At 43.4% G+C, this 22,284-nt stretch overlaps 1 protein-coding gene and 1 pseudogene across 2 annotated transcripts; both read right to left on the bottom strand.

Annotated features, from left to right (window-relative positions):
• Positions 1–14,799: 14,799 nt before the first annotated feature.
• LOC133929784 (acyl transferase 5-like) lies at positions 14,800–17,616 on the bottom strand (annotated as a pseudogene).
• A 587-nt stretch (positions 17,617–18,203) lies between these two features.
• On the bottom strand, positions 18,204–21,973 carry LOC133928827 (protein PALE CRESS, chloroplastic). 2 transcript variants are annotated; one of them, XM_062375323.1, is made up of 7 exons: positions 21,610–21,970; positions 21,415–21,494; positions 20,912–21,106; positions 19,995–20,081; positions 19,523–19,573; positions 19,199–19,378; positions 18,204–18,679 (listed from the first exon to the last, which is right to left on the bottom strand). In XM_062375323.1, exons 1-7 carry the CDS (start codon positions 21,770–21,772, stop codon positions 18,446–18,448), a joined length of 990 nt encoding a protein of 329 aa, XP_062231307.1. In that variant the 5' UTR covers positions 21,773–21,970; the 3' UTR covers positions 18,204–18,445. The 2 variants fall into 2 exon arrangements, with proteins under 2 accessions (XP_062231307.1, XP_062231308.1); XM_062375324.1 differs by lacking the exon at positions 19,199–19,378 and having other exon boundaries at positions 21,610–21,973.
• Between the last annotated feature and the right edge of the window lie 311 nt (positions 21,974–22,284).

Below are 22,284 nucleotides of genomic sequence, written 5' to 3'. Positions count from 1 at the left end.
CTTGTGCCATGGGACATTCCCTAATTCTCTAAGTTGCTTTACATTGGGCTAGCAGATGCCAACGTGAGCCGTGGCATCCTGTGAACTAAATGGAAAACTTGCTTTTTGGAAGACTAGGTTTTCGCTCTTCCAGTGCACGAAAATTGAATTTTCTATTATTGAAAGCGCGAAAACTCAAATTTTTGTTGTTCTAATTTGTGAAAACTATATTTTCACAGAACCAATCTGCAAAAATTACATTTTCGCACAATGAAAACAGGAAAATTTATTTTTTCACTGATTGGTGAAGTGAAAATATGTTTTTTATATTTGTGTATGTAATGAAAATATGAATTAGTTATTTTTTATGATGTTTGTGCAAATAGTTGTCCAAACAGCATCACCGAGTGGCTTATTACTTGATGTAAATTTGTGTGAATAATTTTTTTAGTAAAGTAACGTTGAGAGGATACAAAATCTAATTTGTAGAACAATAGTAGTTGTGAAGTACAATTATCATATAAACCGACACGGATGTTACATATACTGATAAAATATTACATGTGACATTGGGTTTTTCATCGCTGCACGAATGGAGCCTAACCATAAAGATATAACAACAACAAATGTTGGCATGTACTGTTCACCTACAAACTAACCTAATAGCATACCGTTGCTAAACCTAACATGCCTTAGAGAATGAAAATAGGCAAGGTTACAATAGATGATCTCTACTGAGTGCATCTAAGATATTTGCCGTTTCTCAGGGCATCGAGGCCCTCCGCCTTAGCATGACGGGCCTTCTCTCGCTTCCTTTCCCTCTCTGCTTTGCGTACTTCAGCCACAGCGTGCTCCTCCGCTGCCTTCTTCATGCGCTCCTCCTTCTGACCCTTCAGCTGTAGTTCCTCCTGCTGTTGCTCGTACTCCTGGAATTCATAAGCTTGCCTCCTCCACTACATGTTCATGTCGACCCACCGCTTCTGGTGCTCATCTTGTCTGGCAGTCTCTTGTGCTGTTATGCCTTATGAGATGTAGTTGTTCGTTATCAACCCAACGCATGCCTCCATTAGTTCTATATAATGTAGTCAATGCATCGCTAGATAGAATTTTGTAAAAAAATATGTATTTACAGAATATGATATTACTATGTAGCCTCCAACCCTCTGCTCGATAAATAGATCGAGTGGATAGTAAAGCCGCATCATCAAAAGTATGAGATGTAGCCCTCGACTGTCTATTTGATGTGATAATCAAGACAGAGAGTAGAACTATAGCATCAAAAAATACCCGATGTGGCCCCTGACTCTGATGAGGACATCACTCTTTTGGATACACACACACCGAGTATTCCTCCAACAATAGGTCCATTGACACGAGCTCGTGCACGTCAACTAAATCATGAGGTGAGCTCGTTCCTTTGTGTTCCTTTATACTTTGATGAGAATGGGATGCTACTGAATAATCATGATGTATTGCTACTTAGGAACACGGGAGAAGAACAGCATGGGCGCCCAAGCCAAGGTGGAGGCCCAATCCAGTTCGAGTCCGTTTCGGAGTCCAGGACCAGTCCGCACTAAAATCGTCACCCAGGATGCATACATACGTCGTTTTTGACGTTCTACACATGGTTGGAAAGCTAAGGAGATAAGCTTTCCAACGGTACTGGTCCCATATCCAAATTCTTTCTAAGTCATCGGGAATCGTCAAAACAAGGCGACGTCCAGAATCTGTCAGGGTGCTGCGCCACCATCTTTTGGGCCGTTGGGCCGTGTAACGTGTTGGAGTCCATTAGGGATACGTCCAAGGGTCCTTGGCCGACCCTAGTCTTTTATATACAGTAGCCGCCGCCCTAATTAGGGTTGGATTTTGCTTAGATATTGATCTACACACAGTTGTGAGATTTTCGCTCTTGTTCCGGACCGACTAGGCCGCCGCAAGTGTTTGTGGAACCCCGACTTCGAGTGCTTGAATTCAATTCGCAATATTTCAGATTGCATCTTCTACGTTTTTGCTTGTATTTTCGGTACGCTTGCAGGGATTGAGCCTTCTTGGCGAGGTCAACCGCGCGACACGGTTGATAACCATCGGAGCTGTGGTGTAGTGATTGCAAGGGAGACGATCTGTTCGGGTCGAAGCCTTTGGATTATCAACGTCGAGTTCTCCACCCACCGACTTATCGCTACCTATCGGAAGATCAGGCCAACAGTACTCATCAACTGGTATCAGATTTTCAGGTTGCCCGTTAGGTAATTTTGTTTTTCCCTTTTAGATTAGTCTGTTTTTCATTACCTAGAGTCCAGAAAAGGCCAAAAAAATTCTGTCAATTTCCGCTGCCCTACAACCCTTTGTGCCTTTGCAATTTTTGTTTTCAGTTGCGTGTTGTTGAGTTTGTGTCCGTGGTCGAGTCTTGTTGCTGGTTTTAGAGTCGTGTTCTTAGTTTTTAGTCAACGCTCCGTGCTGTTTTGATCACGCCGCTATCCCATCGCCACCATCCCCACCAACAAGTCGAGCCACCACATTACTCGATTTGCCACCGCGAGCCGCCTTGTGTTACTTTCCGCCACACCAACCCTAGATAGGTCGCAAGCTGCCTTGTATCAATTGCCCTGCCACCGCTGCCATCCTTGTTCATCTCGCAATCCTATTGCTTGCAATACCTTAAAGAGGTCAATTTCTGCAAGAGTTGCTTAAAAAAAACCCTAACTCGACAGGGGTTCAGTAAAACGGCCATAACTTTCTCATACGGACTTGGAATCAGGCAAAAAAAAATTTTCACGGATATCTACAGAAAAAGTTACATCCGTTGCTCGACGCCTTGTCGGGTTCCGCCAAAATTTTTTTCCCAAATTCGGCTCGGAAGATTGAGTATTCGAGCCGCGAAGTTTCCGCACGCTTTTCAGAGAACGTGCTTGATTTTTTATAGGCCACATCTTGCATCCGTTTGAGCTGAAAATTTCTGTGGTGGTTGCTTGTGTGCTCCTAGTTCAGAAAAATACGAAAAAAAATTTCGTGATTCCTACTAGTGCTAAAAGACAAAAAGAGGAGCACATAAAGAACACCCAGATCATTGTGCTATTTGATGTGTCTTTCTCTGATCATCCTTTTTAGCTTTGTTTCAGCTGTTGTGCTAGGACTAGTGACACGTGATAGACCAGTAACTGTGATTCATACTTTGGACACTTATTTAGCTTTGCTCTTCTGATTATAATTATTGCTAATTCTTACTACCATATTGTACCTTCCAAGCTCCATCTCCTTTGATCCGAACAGGTTCACTCTTGCAATCATCCCACGCTTCCAGACTCGTCACCGGTTGTTCCTCCTTGCTGCGTTGGTAAGAACATTTGTAAGAGCGTGGTAATACGCTTGAGTGTGTGTGATTCCACCTTCCAGGGATAATATTGTGTTGTCCTTTGTTTCTACTAACTATGTCAGGTGATGGCTCTCCGTCGGATTTTAAGGATTGTGTGTCCAAGGAAGAACTCAACAAAGCCTTGCAGGATCATACTAGGCTATTGACAGACATTAGAACAAGCATTGCTAACCTCGTCACGCGAGTCAACGACCTTGAGTTGCGACAGCCACCACAGGATGATGAGTTTTCACATGATGATGATACTAATAATGGTGACCAAGAAGATGGTGAGGTTTTTGTTGGGCAAGATGCGCGTGCTGAGCAACGTCCTCAGGCTGAACAATTACGTCGTGGCCAACAACAACGTCGTCAAGGTAATGGAGGTAATAATGTTAATCGCAACGGTCGCGATGATCCTTATTCTAAGATTAAGTTTTCAATGCCTCCTTTTGATGGTGCATATGATGCTGATGCTTATTTGAATTAGCAAATGACGGTTGATCAAAAGTATAGTTCTCATATGGTTCCTGAAATGCATAGAGTTAGACTAGCCACTTGTGAGTTCACGAATTATGCTATTATTTGGTGGAATGGTCTAGTTTCTAGTGGCTTAGAACCTGAATCATGGCCTAGACTAAAGCGTGCCATGCGCAATAGATTTATTCCTCCTGATTATACACGTGAATTGAAAAAGAAATTGCAGCGCTTAAATCAAGGTTCTAAATCTGTGCATGATTAAATCAAGAGCTTCAAATTGCTATGCTTCGTTGTAGTATACAAGAGGATGATGAGGATACCATGATTCGTTTTTACTCCGGGTTGAGACGTGAAATTCAGGACCTTGTTGATTATAAAGATTACAATACTACCAATAGGTTGTTCCATTTTGATATCTTGGTAGAAAAAGAACTGCAGGGTCGACAACAGGTGCAGAAATTACGGAACAATTTTGGGAGTACATCTACTTCACGAGTACCACCGGGACAAGCAACAACATTCTCTTCTACATCTACACGATATGCTGCCCCCTCCTCCAACACTCGGGCGCGTTCAGCAGGAGCACCACAACCATCACGTGAGGTGAGTAAATCTACTGTTTCGCAGGATCCAATGCCACGCTCTTCTTCAGGTGCAGCTACCACGGGTCGTACAGCGGGCATTGTGTGCCGTCGCTGCCAAGGTATTGGTCACGTCATGAAGGATTGCCCAAGCCAACGAGCATACTCCGCAACAGCAGATGGTGGATATGTTAGTCATAGTGATGTCGAGGAAGAATATGTATTTAAAGCTAATCTTGCAGCCGATCATGACATGGATAGTGAGGGGGAGGAGATTAGTGGTACCGCTGCCACGGAGAGTTATGCAGCACGCACATTCATTGTGAAGCGAGTTTTGAGTTCTCAAATGGGGCAAGTGGAGCAGCTACAACGCCATAATCTATTCCAGACATTCCTCATTGTCAAAGATGCACGTGTTCATACCATAATTGATGGCGGGAGTTGCAACAACCTCTTGAGCTCCGATCTTATGAAGAATCTTTCCTTGCCAACACGTGCACATCCTCATCCATACTACATTCAGTGGTTCAATAACAGCGGTAAAGTTAAGGTAACACAATCTGTGAGAGTACATTTTTCTATTGGTTTCTACCATGATTATGCTGATTTTGATGTAGTGCCTATGCAAGCATGTTCACTTTTGTTAGGCCGTCCTTGGGAATTTGATACTGATGCTACACACCATGGTAGAAGTAATAAATACTCTCTCATGCACAAGGGAAAGAAAATCTCTTTGCTTCCTTTGACACCTGCTGAAATTGTGCAATGTGATAAAGCTTTAGCTAAAAAAGAAAAGAAAGAACGTGTTTTGGAATCTGAAAATCAGCAAGTAGCTCAATCTGTTTTTTCACCTAAGAAAGAGAAGAACACACCTAGGTCCGAAGGCATTAAGTTAAAGGGTGGTGTTATGCTTGCTACTAAATCTGACCTTGCTGAAATTCAAGATAATGATACTTTGTGCTATGCTTTCGTATGCAAAGAGGTTTTATTTTCAATTGATGATATACCTAGATCTTTGCCTGCTGCTGTCACTAACCTTTTGCAGGAGTATAAGGATGTCTTTCCAGCTGAGATACCCCCGGGGCTACCACCATTGAGAGGGATAGAGCACCAAATAGATTTGATCCCGGGAGCGACTTTGCCAAACCGCGCTGCATATAGGACCAATCCGGAGGAGACTAAAGAAATTCAGCGACAAGTCCAAAACCTTTTGGACCGTGGGTACGTACGAGAGAGCCTTAGTCCTTGTGTTGTTCCTATTCTTTTGGTTCCTAAGAAAGATGGTACATGGCGCATGTGTGTTGATTGTAGAGCAATTAATAATATCACAATAAGGTATCGTCACCCTATTCCTAGGCTAGACGACATACTTGATGAGTTGAGTGGTTCTATTATTTTCACGAAAATTGACTTGCGTAGTGTTTACCACCAAATAAGAATGAAATTGGGAGATGAATGGAAAACTGCTTTTAAAACTAAGTTCGGTCTATATGAGTGGTTAGTGATGCCTTTTGGTTTAACTAATGCACCTAGCACTTTCATGAGATTGATGAATGAGGTTTTACGTGCTTTCATAGGAAGATTTGTGGTGGTGTACTTTGATGATATTTTGATCTATAGCAAGTCATATGAAGAACACATTGATCATCTACGTGCTGTTTTTACTGCTTTGAGAGAGGCACGTTTGTTTGCTAACCTTGACAAGTGCACCTTTTGCACGAATAGAGTTACTTTTCTTGGCTATGTTGTTACTCCACAGGGAATTGAAGTGGATGAAGCTAAAATTGAAGCCATCAAGAGCTGGCTGACCCCTGGGACTATCACACAGGTGAGAAGCTTTCATGGCCTTGCAGGGTTCTATCGGCGTTTTGTGAGAGATTTCAGCACCATTGCTGCCCCACTCAATGAGTTGACAAAGAAGGGTGTTCCGTTCCAATAGGGGCCAGCACAAGAACAAGCTTTTAATACGCTGAAAGATAAGCTTACGCATGCACCTCTACTCCAACTTCCGGACTTTGGTAAGACTTTTGAGTTAGAATGTGATGCTAGCGGCATTGGAATTGGAGGAGTGCTACTACAAGGAGGTAAACCCGTTGCTTATTTTAGTGAGAAATTGAATGGGCCATCTCTTAATTATTCGACTTATGATAATGAGTTGTATGCTTTAGTGCGAGTTTTAGAAACATGGCAACATTATCTTTGGCCTAAGGAGTTTATTATTCATTCTGATCATGAAGCTTTGAAACATATTAGAAGCCAAGCCAAACCGAACAAACGTCATGCTAAATGGGTTGAATTTATAGAGTCTTTTCCTTATATCATTAAACACAAGAAAGGTAAAGACAATGTCATTGCAGATGCGTTATCTAGACGTTATACCATGTTGTCCCAACTCGATCATAAGATTTTTGGTTTAGAAACAATTAAAGGATTATATGCTACTGATTTGGACTTTAAAGATGCTTTCGAACATTGTAAAGAAGGAAGAACTTGGAATAAATATGTGCTGAATGATGGATTACTATACCGTGCTAACAGGCTATGCATCCCAGCTAGCTCTATTCGCCTATTGTTCTTGCAGGAAGCGCATGGAGGTGGTTTGATGGGACATTTTGGAGTGAAGAAGACCGAGGATGTACTGGCTACTCACTTCTTTTGGCCTAAGATGAGGCGCGATGTCGAGCGCTACGTGGCACGCTGCACTACTTGCAATAAAGCTAAGTCTCGCTTGAACCCACATGGACTTTATATGCCTCTTCCTGTTCCTAGTGTGCCTTGGGAGGATATTTCTATGGATTTTGTTTTAGGATTGCCTAGGACCAAGAGGGGGAGGGATAGTATATTTGTCGTTGTGGATCATTTTTCAAAAATAGCACATTTTATACCTTGTCACAAGAGTGATGATGCTACAAACATAGCTGATTTGTTTTTCAGGGAAATCATTCGCTTGCATGGAGTGCCTAACACCATTGTTTCAGATCGTGATGCAAAATTTTTGAGCCACTTTTGGAGGACACTTTGGAATAAACTTGGGACAAAGCTGCTGTTTTCGACGACATGTCACCCTCAAATCGACGGACAAACGGAGGTTGTGAACCGCACATTATCCACCATGTTGCGGGCTGTTTTGAAGAAAAATTTGAGGATGTGGGAAGAGTGTCTACCCCATATTGAGTTCGCTTACAACAGATCAGTTCACTTCACCACCAAGGTAAGTCCGTTTCAGGTAGTGTATGGTTTTAACCCCCATGCCCCTATTGATTTACTTCCTTTACCAACATCCAAGAAATTGAATTTTGATGCTAAGATACGTGCTGATTTGATTCTAAAAATGCATGAGTTGACTAAGCAAAATATTGAAAAGATGAATGAGAAGTATAGAACTTATGGTAGCCAAGGTCGGAAACATATTACTTTTGAAATTGGTGATCTTGTGTGGTTACATTTGCGCAAAGATAGGTTTCCTGATTTGAGAAAGTCTAAATTGCTGCCTCGAGCTGATGGTCCTTTTAAAATTGTGGAAAAGATCAATGATAATGCATATAAGCTTGAGTTGCCTCCAGATTATGGGGTTAGTCCCACATTTAACATTTCAGATTTAAAGCCTTACTTGGGAGAAGAAGATGACATTGCGTCGAGGACGACTCCAATTCAAGAGGGGGAGGATGATGAGGACATCACTCTTTCGGATACACACACACCGAGTATTCCTCCAACAATAGGTCCATTGACACGAGCTCGTGCACGTCAACTAAATCATGAGGTGAGCTCGTTCCTTAGTGTTCCTTTATACTTTGATGAGGATGGGATGCTACTGAATAGTTGTGATGTATTGCTACGTAGGAACACGGGAGAAGAACATTATGGGCGCCCAAGCCAAGGTGGAGGTCCAATCCAGTTCGAGTCCGTTTCGGAGTCCAGGACCAGTCCGCACTAAAATCATCGACCAGGACGCATACGGACTTCCTTTTTGACGTTCTACACATGGTTGGAAAGCTAAGGAGATAAGCTTTCCAACGGTACTGGTCCCATGTCCAAATTCTTTCTCAGTCAACGGGAATCATCAAAACAAGGCGACGTCCAGAATCTGTCAGGGTGCTGCACCACCATCTTTTGGGTCGTTGGGCCGTGTAACGTGTTGGAGTCCATTAGGGACACATCCAGGGGTCCTTGGCCGACCCTAGTCTTTTATATACAGTAGCCGCCACCCTAATTAGGGTTGGGTTTTGCGTAGATATTGATCTACACATAGTTGTGAGATTTTCGCTCTTGTTCCGGACCGACTAGGCCGCCGCAAGTGTTTGTGGAACCCCGACTTCGAGTGCTTGAATTCAATTCACAATATTTTAGATTGCATCTTCTACGTTCTTGTTTGTGTTCTCGGTACGCTTGCAGGGATTGAGCCTTCTTGGCGAGGTCAACCGCGCGACACGGTTGATAACCATCGGAGCTGTGGTGTAGTGATTGCAAGGGAGACGATCTGTTCGGGTCAAAGCCTTTGGATCATCAACATCGAGTTCTCCACCCACCGACTTATCGCTACCTATTAGAAGATCAGGCCAATAGTACTCATCAGACTCTTCACTCAATAATTGAGTTTGAGTAGAAAGCAGAGCATTATTGCTGACATTACACAATATAACTCTTGGTCCTCTGGTTAGCATGATATTTAAACAGAGCATGAAGCATAAGCATCGAAATTATACGATGTAGCCCCAAACACTCTGCTCGCTGACTAGAATGAGTGGAGAGTAGAGCGTAAGCATTGATTCATTATTCTCGACCACATGCTCGAAGGCGTAAACCTACGGGTGTATGGTTGTGGTTATGTCATGGTCATCGAGTGAATTCGAGCAATCGACAGGTGAATATTAATAACCCACTCCTGTTCGTGCTCGTTTTCACCACAACCTTTTACTTGAAGTGTCATAATGATGTGGCATCCCTCTACATGAAGATTGAATGCACCATAATACCTTGGTGATGTCTCGGATTCCACACCACACGTCAGCTTTGAATCACTGTGCACCCGAGGTGACCTCAAAATTTCAACCATTGTTATTGGATTTTGACTGCTCCTGTGACTATAAATTGGGGGACCCAAAGCCGTTCATTTTCACTCCAATATCCTTTCCTTCTCGCTACGTACTACTCAGTAGAACTCGTGGAACTTAAAACCATGGCTTCCACTCCACCGTCATCTCCCGAGTAATGTCCATAAATCAAAGAAGTAGGATCTCTCACTCCACAGCCTCTCTCCATGTTTCCGCCAGGAGTCATCGTCGTTTCCTCTGATGAAGAGGAATCGAGTGAGAGGCCTAAGAGGAGAGGGAACAAAATGTCCGTTGGAGGTCATCGACACTTCACTCGGCACCTCCGGTTCTTGCTCGACGCCAATTCCGCAGAGCGAACAGTGCAGGGGTCAATGACATGGGCTGCACAAGTGAGAGACGTCGATGGTGGTGATCTTGACAAGATCATCGACCAGGTCACCAACGAGGCCTTCGTTGATGGAGCCCCCGAGCCTTTGGTGGTGAAGAAAGCGCAGTCGTCTTCTCCATCCACAACCGCCAGATCACCTCCACATCCCGCAGAGGGTCACTCGGCATTGTTGGCGCTGATCAGCAGCTCTAGTAGGGTCTTCGCCTTGTCCACTCTCTCTGGCCTTTATGCTGGTCGACAGTCGGTTCCTAGGGTGATTAGTTGACGCCCCAAGGAGGAGTAAAAAAGGTTCCTCGACTCATTGAAGGGCAAATAGGGGTCTACATACTTCTGAACTCTTGGAGGTTGTGGATCTTCACTATTTGCAATAGTTAGGTGAATCCTTTTTATCAACTTTACGCTAGCTACATAGGTCAGAAAGAAAAATATGTAATAGGGTTGTCAGTCTGATCAAAATATAATCGACTTACCTTTAACTTACCTTATCTATGAATGAAACTGTCAGAGTTAATCGATGTTCCACAAGTTTTTTAGCTTTTCATCGTATGGAGTAGATAGTTGTACTGATCCAGGTCGAGTGGCTTTGACTACTATGTACGGTCCTTCCCACTTAGGTGATAACTTATAGCGCTTAGCATATTTCTGCACCTTTTGTAAAACAAGGTCCCCAGTAGTGAGTTTCCTAGGCTGAATTTTTTTTACTGTGATATCTACACAATACTTGTTGATACTTAGCCGCTTGTATGGACACTCGATCACGGTACTCCTCGAGTAGATTGATGTTGTTCACTCATAACTGCTTTTGCGTCTCTTCCGAGTAACTTTCCACTTGTAGTGATCTAAACCGCAATTCAGTCAGAAGCACTGCTTCTGCTCCGTAGACTAAAAACAAAGGAGTTTCACCGGAGGCCATGTTAGTCGAGGTACGAATAACCCATAGTACCGAGAGAAGTTATTTTACCCAACGTTTTGAGTAAGCTTTTAGCCTATCAAAAACCCGAGTTTTGATACCCTACAAGACTATACCATTGGCACGCCCAACTAGACCATTACTTTGAGGGTAAGATACTGAAGTGAAACAAGTTTTTATGTCAAATTATTCATAGAACATAGTAAGGTTCCACTTTTGAACTGGCCACTATATCTGTAATTATTTGATGCGGAATACCGTATTGAGTAATTATGCTCCTCATGAACTTTTAAGTCGCTTATGAGGTTATCTTTCCCACGGGTTTGGCCTCAATCCACTTAGTGAACGCATCGATAGCCATGAATAGGAATTTGAAACCACCAATGGTCTCAGGATATCCAAGCCTCACATAAAGAAAGCCAAGAAAGAAGAATTGTTTGTAGAGCTTGGGCCTGGTCATGTGGTTTGCCTTCTGAAAAATTGGTAGCTTTCACACTTTTTGACCAGCTCGAAAGCATTTTGGAGGGTAGTTGGCCAATAGAATCCTTAATAGAAAACCTTTCCAACCAAGGTGCAGTAAGACGCATGATTACCACACATGCCTCCATGTATATCAAGCAATATATTATTACCCTCTTCCTGAGTGATGCACTTCATCAAGATTCTGTTACTCACTTTTTGGAAGAGCTTGCCGCCTACCAAAGCACGTGGACTTATGAGCAATTTTCTCTGCAGATGCATCATCGTTAGAGATCTCTCGACCTTTGAGATAGACTCGGAATAGGGTCATCTAAGTCGGTTTGCGTTTGAGTAGTGCAGCTTCCGTATTTGCGGATTCTACCTTGCTGACCCGATTAGACTACTAGCTGAGTTGGGTAGCATATGTGCTCAAGGTTATCGAGACATATGGTTTGATGAGTTTCTCGATGAAGACTCCTATAGGTGTGAGAGAACAAGACGAAGCGAGCCTAACGAGTACATCAGTAGTGGAGTTTTCGCCTCTCCAAATGTGTGTGACTTTCAGCTAGGGGTTAAAACGGATTGGATACAGATGGATAATGGTCATTTCATTTCATTATCCTTACTTTTAATCGAAAACGAAAATGAATACAAAAATCTTGAATATAGAAACGAATATAGATAATATCGAAAACAAATATGGTGCGCATACGAATCGAATACAACTATGGATCTGGATATCTATCAAATGATAAGGACCCCTTAAATTATGCCTAAATTTGAATTACAACCATACCAAAATTTGAGGCAATTGAGAGTATGACATGTGGGGCCCACTTGTCATATAATTTTCTTCCTATCAAAATATAGCCAAGTGGGATCTTGTTTTGTAGATTTAATTACAAGGATAATAATGGTATAGTCAGATTGTAAATCAGACTTATAGTTTAGGAAATATAGTCATTTGAATCTTGTTATCTCTAAGTTATGAATCTGAAAAACTGAAAAACGGATATTATCCGTTTTGAATCTAATCGGATATCTGTTTCTGTATCTGTATTCGGCCTAAAAAGCGTTTCTGTATCCTTATCCGGATAAGGAATATCCGTAGCTATATCCTATCTGAAAATATTTGTATCTGTATCCGGATAAGACCATTCGTACCCCTTTTTTAGGATATGGAGCAGATATTTTCAAGCTTACTTTCAGCCCTTCGAACTTTTGCTTGAACTTTCTTACTTCACTCAGATAAGCTGTCATATTGTTGTCTAAGCACTGGTACTCTTTTTGCACTTAGTTTATGACTAGCTGTAAGTCCCCTTTTACGACGTTTGATTCCAAGTGATATATCTATACGGAGCCCGTTTACCACTCCTTCATATTCTGCAACATTATTGGAAGCTTTTAATTCTAATTGAACAGTGTACTTGAGTTTGTCACCCGTTGAAGATTTGAGCATGATGCCAGCCCCCGAGCCTTGAAGCGTTAGCGATCCATCAAAGAAGAGTGTCCAGTGGTCCTTAGGCACGTTTGGCTTTGTTTCCTCAACATTTGTCCACTCGACGATGAATTTTGCTAGTACTCTCAACTTAACGCTTGTATGTGATGTGTAGTTTATGTTGAACTCGTTGAGCTCGACTGCCCATTACGCGATTCGTCCAGTAGCCTCCCTATTGTGTATAACATCCTTCAGTGGATACATCATCATGACAGTAATCTTGTGTGCTTGAAAATAATGCCATAGCTTCTGGGAAGTCATTAGGACTACATACATCAACTTCTGCACTTGCGGGTACCATAGCTTAGCATCATGTAGGACTTAGCGCACATATCAAACCGGCTTCTAGATCTTGGCCTTCTTTTCGAGGCATTCCTGCTCATCACCAGGACCATGCTCACAACTTGTGGGGAAGCTGCAATGTACAAAAAGAGCTCATCTTTTCGTTAGGTGGGGTTATAATTAATGGAGACAATAAATACCTTTTTAAGTCTTGAAAAACCTTCTCTGCTTATTCTGTCCACTCGAACTGGTCGTGTTTCTTTAGGGGCTTGAAGAAAGGCATCACTCATTTGCCTATCTTGGATATGAATCGACTAAGAGCTGCTATGTATCATGTCAATTTTTGAACTTCCTTTAGTATCCAAGGTGACCGCATCTAGTCGAGAGCCTTGATTTTGCTTGGATTAGCCTCAATGCCTCGACTTAACACTAGGAACTGAGAAGCTTGCCAGACGGGACACCGAACGTGCACTTCTCGAGGTTAAGCATCATACTATACTTTCTAAGGTTGTTGAATGTTTCCTTGAGGTCATCAATCAATGCATATTTGGTTCTAGATTTGACTACAATATCATCAACATAAGCTTCAGCATTTCATCCAATTTGGAGCTATAAAAAATTCTGAATACATCATCAATGTGTAGCACTAGCACTCTTCAAACTAAAAGTCATCTTTACCTAGCAAAATACACCCAAAGGAGTAATAGAAGCAGTTTTTTCTTCATCCTCTATCCCCGTACTAATTTGGTGATACCCCGAATAGACATCTAGAAAACATAGCAATTCACAACCTACCGTAGAGTAGAATATCTGCTCAATGTGAGAAGAGGAAAATGATCTTTGGGACAAGCCTTGTTGAGGTCGGTGAAGTCGACATACATTCTTCACTTGTCGTTGGCTTTCCTCACGAGGACTAGATTCACGAGCCATGTAGGATGATGGACCTCTCGGATAAAGCTCGCCTTTAGGAGTTTTTCAACCTCCTCCTGGATGGCTTGCTTCCTATCCTCCGTAAATCTTTGCTGCTTTTGCACCACAGGTTTGGCGCTAAGTTTCATACCTAGTCGACGCTTAATCACCTCCCTAGGGACTCCAAGCATATCAAACGGTTGCCATACAAACACATCTTGGTTTTCCCAGAGGAAAGTGATGAGCTTAAGTTCCTATTTAGGATCAAGGCTGACTCCTATCTTGACCATCTTGACTGGTTCAGATAGGTTGAGGGGCACTGCCTTGACGCCACCACCAGCCTTCTTATCCTTAGCACCATCGTTGTTGTCACCTTTAGTGGTGGCAGCAGACATAGAGGCATCAGCGAGGCTCACGAGCTTGGAGTCCTTGACCTTGGTGACAGCTTGTTGCTTTTGGCACTTAAACTTCGTGCCTCTTGAAATAGTTGCCGTTCGATAGAAGTATTTGACCATATCAAGGCTCTGCTTATCGCACTTGACCGATGTGCATTGATCTCCCTTGATGGTTACCCCATTAGGGCCTGAGATCTTGAGCACCTGGTACGCGTAGTGAACTACGACCATGAACCTACCTAGCATTAGGTGATCTAGGATCACGTTGTTGGCCATCTCAAAATCCGCAACATCGAAGGTCAGTTTCTCTGTACAAAAGTTGTCAGGCTGGCCAAATGTGACCGGCAATTTGATCTAGCCAAGGGGCATGGTTGATGAGTTTTGAGTTATACCGCGGAAAGGCTTAGCTCCTGTCTTGAGCTCCGACCTTTGGATCCCCATCTTGTCTAACGTTTTGGTAAAGATGAGGTTGAGCGAGCTACCCCAGTCGACCAATGTCCTAAAGGCTTTGATGTTGAGGATAGTAGGCTGGACCATAACCGAATACCAACCCGGGTGTGGAACTACGGCTGGGTGGTCAGCTTGATCAAAGGTGATTGGGGACTTCTGACCACTTGAGGTACTAGGGAGGCCCGGTTAGAGCTAGGTTGATCTCTCTTTCGTCTGCCTTGTGTCGTCTCTTGGACTCGTATGAGGCGGACCCTCCAAGAGCCTCCATCGAATTCTTCATGAGGAGATGAGATAGGACTATTATGCCTATTCCTTCGAACAGGGAATATTAACTCTAGTATATTCCCAGGTATAGCATGAATAAAAGATAACATGCAACACACAGTAATTCTTGTGGCTAAGGAGATCATAGTGGCACATACATGTATTTATGGCTAAAACTATTATATTGCTGCCCTAATTTTCGAATATCACCATGTAGATATTATATGTTCAATGTATCAATTAACCTTGTCATGTGACATTATGCATATACATAAAGGTCAGGTGGGATCTCAGTTGGACACAGGATTTGCAAATTTTGTGACAGTTCAAAAACACAAAGATCAAATTTGTAACATCCATTTAGTATGGTGGACCTTTACATACATGTTGACCATGAATTGCAAAAGGAGAAATATTTTAAATCATAGCCCGAAAAGGATTAGTAGGTAGCCATATGTGAAGATGTCAATACATCAGATTACCTTTGTCCATTTTGGAAGATATAGCACTATGCTACATACACTGTAATTTTGAATTCATCTCGAGAAAGGCAGGCTCAAATTCTTTGACTTGCTATCTTCTACATTCTTGTGCAACATTTATGTTAAAAAAAGATAGAACTTTAGTAGCACACTGAAAAATGACATGGCAAAGGTGATCCCTTGAATGATGCTCACCAGAAAAAATTGAAGGAAGGCTGGAGATAGCTGTGATCCTGGGAGGGGCTTTTTGTCTTAGCCAATATCTTTACTTAATTATCATTTGTGTTCTGCAAAATACACATAAACAGACATGGTAAGAAGCTAAATCATCCCTAGAACCTACACCCGACAAATATCGTAAAAAAAGCTCCATTCATCCCAAACTTCTTAGGTCCTCGTACCTATGTCTTCCATTAATAAATAATCTATCAATGCATATATGAATTTTAGATTTACAGGCTTGCAATTTGTCCATGTAGCAAATTATAATTTTGAAACACATGAAACTATGAGTAACCCAGCACCATAATTAAGCTTACTCCATCAAAAGGTTGCACAAACTTGCAATTGATTCAAGAATACAATGACTATAAACAGATTTGGGCGCATAGGCGAGATATAACAAAAGTCCCAGAGTAAAATGGGCAAAACACATGAAGTCATGTATACATCCAGCGATAAAGATTCGGCAAATGGCACGCTAACAGTGCGTCGATGCCTCCAGTGGCCTCCAATTCCTTCCGTGATAAAGATCAAAATTAACAAACATGATAACCAGAACATTGGATGATTAGATCGAATCAAGCTAAGCAAGAAAACAGAATCAAAATTAACTCAACAAATCTGGAGTGCGCGCTCCCGTCCGACACTATCACCATGCCGTAGTCCAGTGGCACGTTATAGTGGTCATCGCCGGCGCCGGCGCGCATCCAGTCCATGAACCGCACGGTCAGTGCCTCCTTCGCCTCCCGCATCATGCTGACCACCTCCGCCAGCGATGCCTCATGCATGGCCTTGCTGATCCGGGTTATGCCCACTGGGTACACGCAATTGCCGTCGTAGCCATCCACTGACGGCAGCACGATGTGGAGCAGGTGCTGCGTGCTGGCTGCAAAATCAAGCCGAACCTCGGCGTCATCGGGGAGGCCCATGGCTAGCGCACATCACTTGAACACCACAGTCGTGATAGTGTCGAAGGTGGAGCAGGTTTGCCCCGTCGCGTCTTTGAACTCATATGTGATGCACACGATGCTCTCCGGCGAGATCTCAGCCACATGGGCCACGAAGCTGAACATCGTGAACGACAGTGGGGACCGCGCGGCAGCTTGGGAGGGCCTGGAATCGCATTGCGGCCCCAGACCAGTGCCAACGATGGCTCCGGCAGCCCTCGTGCCAGCTCGCCTGTCGCCTTGAGGAAATGCACCGCGCCCTGCCCGTCGAACCCAGGTGGCTGAAGCAGGTCCCAATCGCGAATCCGTCGCAGATGAACTTCGTCACCTGCAAAGCTCGAATTTTTTAGCACCTGAAGATTTCCTAGTTCTTGGATCAGATAAGGGAATCGAGAGGTGAACGAACCTGAGCCATGAGGATGAGGTCCTCGAGCTTCTCCTGGGGGGGGGGGGGGGGGGGGGGGCGAGGGAGCAGCTCCTCCTTGGGGATGAGGAGCGGGCACTCGAGGTAGTTCATGTCGGAGAGCATGCAGCTCGCGGTGGCCTCCACGAAGTAGACGCCCTGACCAGTGTAGTCCACCATAGGGTCACCAGGGGCAGGTTCACGATACAGCCGGCCACCAGGTAGTATGGCAGGGTCGAGGAAGAGGGGATCTACGGAGGCGGCTCCTTGGCTGAGCGACTGGGCGGTCGGATCCGAACGAACCGGGCCTAAGGTCGCGGCGGGGTTCGCCGGTGACCGAGCGACGACGGCGACGAGCAGTTGCGCGTGGATGCGGGGCGTTGAAGGGGTGAGGGAGGGCTTGAGGGGGCGGGTGGGGGTGGAGGAAGGAGAGGCGGAGATTGGAGAGGGCAGCGGTGTGGGAGGAGACGTCGAAGGGGTGCGGCAACTCGTCGATGGCGGCGTAGAGGGATGATGGGGAACGGGATGCGGGGAGAAGGGCTTGGCCATCGGGGAGCGATTTCGTCGCTCGCGTAGGGTCAGGGTAGGGGACACGCGGAAGGACGCAGTAATGCGTTCCACGTGTTGCGACGCGACTCGTGAAAATCCGACGGCTATTGTTGGCTGGGGGAGGGGGGCACGTGTCATGGGGAGGCGCCCGAGGCTCCAGATGGCCTTCGAATCCTTCGTCGATATGAAATAGTGTGTGTGTATATATATATAGATTGCCTGTGCAATAATTCAGGCATTGGACCATCAGGTCCAGTGAGCACATGGAGTACAGACAATGTATGATACCTCTGTAATGTTCCAACTTACTGCTGTTCAAAACACGCATAACACCATACACCTGTACAAGTTTTTGTATGTTCACTGTCTTGGTGCCTTTTTCGTGTGAACTCCTGACACTTGAAAACTCATAATCCACCTTCTCCGCAATTTCTCTCTGCGCATCAGATACAATAGAGCATGTTGGCTTGCAGCTTTGACCTGGTTCACGTTGGACTTGCCTCTCCTACCTTATCTATGATGGAACTGGATGCTATCTCCAGCAAGAGAGTTCAAAATGAGTGCAGTAGTGAAGATCCAATTGGAGTTGGACCATCAGGGGATGCAGATAGTCTTCTATTAATAGTGCAAACATACATCGATATATATCACTAGACATACAAATGTACATTGGTGCCGAAACAGATGGCATGACTCTACCTAGAACGGTTAATGGTGTCTAACTAGCAGACAACCAAGATTCACCTTGACGGCGGCGCTCTAATTGTTGAGTATCATGTGAAGTCAATGGTTTCTAGCTTCTATGCGGAGAGCATAATCATTCAATCATACTCTTCGGTGCTCACCATTTCAGGGAGGACGCCAGCTCCAGGAGAGATTCCACTTGACGTATAGCCTGCAGCTTCTCTTGCTGCTTTAACATGGTCACAACAGATTCTGGGTCATATCCAGTTTGTAGCTTATTCTTTTCTTGTTCAACTTTAACCTCTTTCAGCAGCTCATCGACTTCCCTCACAAAGTCAACTCTCAGAAGAACATCATCATCCTGAGGCGGCAGCTCAATCCGCCCTTCATGCTGACAAAATAAGGAGATAATATTGAAAACAAAACATTCAGAATTTTCAGAAAAGTAGTTTTAAAAGGCAGCAACACAAACTATTAACTAATATGTGGATAATTGATTTTCTCTAGACTCAGTGAGGGATGTGACAATGTCTTGCAATATTTTCTCTATAGTTTATCATGTATGCTTTGCTTCAAAAGAAATTATGTTGCTGTTGATGTCAATGAGTTAAAAACTAACTGCTAAACAAAGAGGTTCTGAATGACAAAATGCTCAACAATAATTATGTTAAATGCCATTAATGGGTGGCTTGTATTTTTTTTATTTACTAGATTATAATTTTGAACATAGCAAGGAGGTGATATTTCAGCACAAGACCATAACCGCAGCAGTTATATCTAAGAATGGTGCCATGTTAGTTAAAAGTTGTTAATGATTCTTGCATAAATTAGTCATTCTCAAGTCTTGGCAATTCTAGTACAGCAAGTCTTGTGAAGAAATGGGGAGATCACTTGTATTGAACTGACATACTTTCTCCAGGTTGAACCCAGCAGGAAAGACTATGGTGAATGGGTCCTCTCTTGGAAAAACTTGTAGCATGCGCTTTCTACATTTCTTTAACCATTTGTCATCATCAACTCCATCATGAAGATTAAGAAGTTCATCGAGTAATTTCATGGAAGGAGTTGCTTCACTCTTTAAAATCTCTGTCTGCATTCAGATTATGATTTCTAATTAGCCCATCACAGAAAAATTGAGGCAGTGAAGAAAAAAGAGAATTGATCTAAATACTCGATTCATATGAACACAGACTCATCTAACAATGATAAAGAAAAGAGCAGCTTTGGTGCATACCTCTACCCTTCTGTACAAGAGATCAAGGCTTCTGATGACATCCCTCTCATCCTGAGGTAGAACAGAATGTCAAATATCTAAAAAGTAGAGTCCCTTTACATTAACTTACAAGCAAAAGAACTTCTCAGACATCTCTCTGCTATTCTGAGAAATTTGGAAAGCATAAAGAACAATAGTTGAGAAAGAAGAGTAATAATATTAAAAGCACGAAATGAAGGGAGTTACATGTTACAGTATCAAGTAGTATGGTTGTGCAATAGAAATTAAAATAAGTGAAAATAAAAACATAACTCTAAAAAGATTAACAGAAACAGAAACACAAGAAATACAATGGGAAGTCTAGGAGCTCCAGCAGGTATTTCTATTTAAAAATTTCTTCAAAATCCAAACTATAAGAACTTGAAGTGTACTTAAGAATAAACAATCCACACAATCTATATGTGACGTGATTCAAAACAGAAACTTTACATACATCACGACGAGCAACATCAAGTCGATTCCAAATGACCATAAGAACAAGTTCAGTAAGCTCTCCTCTCTCAGCAGCCTTCTCAATTTCCTGCATATGAGTAAAGTAGCAATTCACAAATAAAATACACTATTCGGAAAATTATTTTTTGTACAAAAAATAGAAGTTGACCTTGGAAGCGAAATTCAATTTTAGGCAAAACTAACTCTAAACATCATGTCTGTGTTATCTTTTACTCTTGATGTATTAGCAGAAGAAAATATTGCAACAAAACTTTGACGCCCACTTGGAGTTAACTTGAGTCAGATGGTAATGTTTTGAGAAATAAAAGTAGCAAAGTAGCAGGGGAGAAATAAAAGTAGCAAAGTAGCAGGGATTATGGGCATGCATTGAGCAACAGCTATGGCCAATGGCCCTACCAGGTGCAGAGAGTAGATATTATGAGGCTGGACTCTGGAGCATGGTGCAGGATGCACATAACAGTGCTTGGTGCAGGTAGCAGTGAGTCACAATAAGTAAATCCTTAATATGTGCGCGATACCTAAGATACCCACTGTTACGATCATTTCCAATATCAAAGTGTTTTCTGGGTCACTGAAATTCCCAAGAAATCAAGAGCGCTTACTTTGTTGATTTGAATATAATATTTTCTTTTATACTTCAAGGATCTATATTTATATAGTAACATCATAACCCTGTAATGCTTTGTTAACAGAATATTTCTTAGAAAAACTTTGTACTGTGATTTAGCTGGTTTGCATTTGTCTCACCCTCTGTTCTAGTATCATGACTATCTTCTATGATTCTCGAAAACCACAGTTAGCTGCTCAATCAGAAAGAGAAAGAGGGAGAAACATGGAATAGCAGATTGGGAGAATGATTTGAACTTTTTAAGAAGGCACAATGAGGCATTTGGTTACCTCTTCAACATCTTCACCAGCTCTTATGAAAATTGAAACTAAAATCCTAGCTTTGCAAACTTCTTCCTGTGGGTAAGCTTTCAGCCGCATGCCTATCTCTCGGTATTCATTTGTTCTTTTTTCCTCCTCAGCTTCCTCTTTCTGCCGATATGTGTGCCATTCCTTAGTCCTCTCCCGCTGACCGGCTTGCCACTCCTGCATGTGGAAATACATGTAACATATGGTTGGAAGAAAAATAGGTGCTGCTACAGTTATGTAGAACCATAGATACCAACACCATTTGTCAACTCATATAAGCATAAACAATGAATGAAAATCGATGAAGATATGCCTATAGCATATTAGAAGGAACCAAGCAATTTGCAGAAGTCAGAGTACGGGTACAGGGTACAACTATCGGTTGCAGGATATCAGGGTTTACCAACAATGATTTTGGGTGAATGGAGGTGGATGGCATTGATTGTTGCAATTTTTTGTCAATCCAGTGTGAAGTGAGCATATACCTCGTCGTAGAACTCCGGCGGCATCCCCTCCAGCTCACCCTCCTCGGAAGCGCCGGCGGCAGCCTTGGTCTTTTCCACAGCTGCAGCGGACGAGGCGGTCGTTAGTCGCCAATGAGGCAGGGTCCCCCCACGCGAGTTCACCACAAAGGGGGCGAGCCGCGCCCGCAAGTACAAGAGGGAAAGCACCAGTCGAACCTGATATGGAGAGCAGGGGCCTCGGGAGGCGGAGAGGGCTCAAGCGAGACGGAGTGGGGCGCCGCGGGCCGCGGACGTGGGGAGCCGAGTCGGGGGAGGGCAGGAAGGGCGAGACCGGCCGCGGCCGGAGGAAGGTGGATAGCGCGAGCGCCGCGGCGGCCATTGCACGGACGAGACGCGGGCTCCGCCGACGAGTGAGCTGAGAGGTTTTGGGTCGTCAAGGATTTTGCTTGCGGGCAGGGCAGTGATAACTGATAAGGCGCAAAATTACTGCCAGCTCTGTCCAACTCCCAAGAAAATCGCGAAGCACCAGTCTCAACTCTCAAAACCCTCTCAGCTTGGTTTCCTGTTCGCCAGCCTTACGCCGTGTTTGCTCCACCTCCTTATCCTTAAATAGAAACATGGTTGTAACGTTTTATAAGTCGAAAAATCGTTTTTCCGGATTATCATTTCATTCTCCGGTTTTTTTACAGCAAATCGTGGGAAATAAATATCTTGGTAAAGTGTTTAGAATACAAAATTTTAATGTTTGGGCTGACTTCGGGGCTAGCCAACTCTTTTCCTCCTCTCGGATCTAACATGAGCCTAGACCATCATCCTACTTTAGGACCAAGGCTAGTGATAAATTTAGATCAAATATTTAGAAAAAACTTAATCTCCTCTTCTTCTTCGTTC

Source organism: Phragmites australis, chromosome 9 (genome assembly GCF_958298935.1).
Source record: "Phragmites australis chromosome 9, lpPhrAust1.1, whole genome shotgun sequence".
Taxonomy (NCBI): Eukaryota; Viridiplantae; Streptophyta; class Magnoliopsida; order Poales; family Poaceae; genus Phragmites; species Phragmites australis.
Note: the sequence above shows the minus strand (reverse complement) of the source record. Positions and strands in the feature narration are given on the sequence as shown.

Excerpts from the sequence above, each read along its gene's own strand:
- LOC133928827 (XM_062375323.1), bottom strand. The coding sequence starts at position 21,772 with ATGGCCGCCGCGGCGCTCGCGCTATCCACCTTCCTCCGGCCGCGGCCG. Across the intron at positions 21,495-21,609 it reads GCCCCTGCTCTCCATATCAG|CTGTGGAAAAGACCAAGGCT; the intron begins GTTCGACTGGTG and ends CGTCCGCTGCAG. Across the intron at positions 21,107-21,414 it reads CGCCGGAGTTCTACGACGAG|GAGTGGCAAGCCGGTCAGCG; the intron begins GTATATGCTCAC and ends TTCCACATGCAG.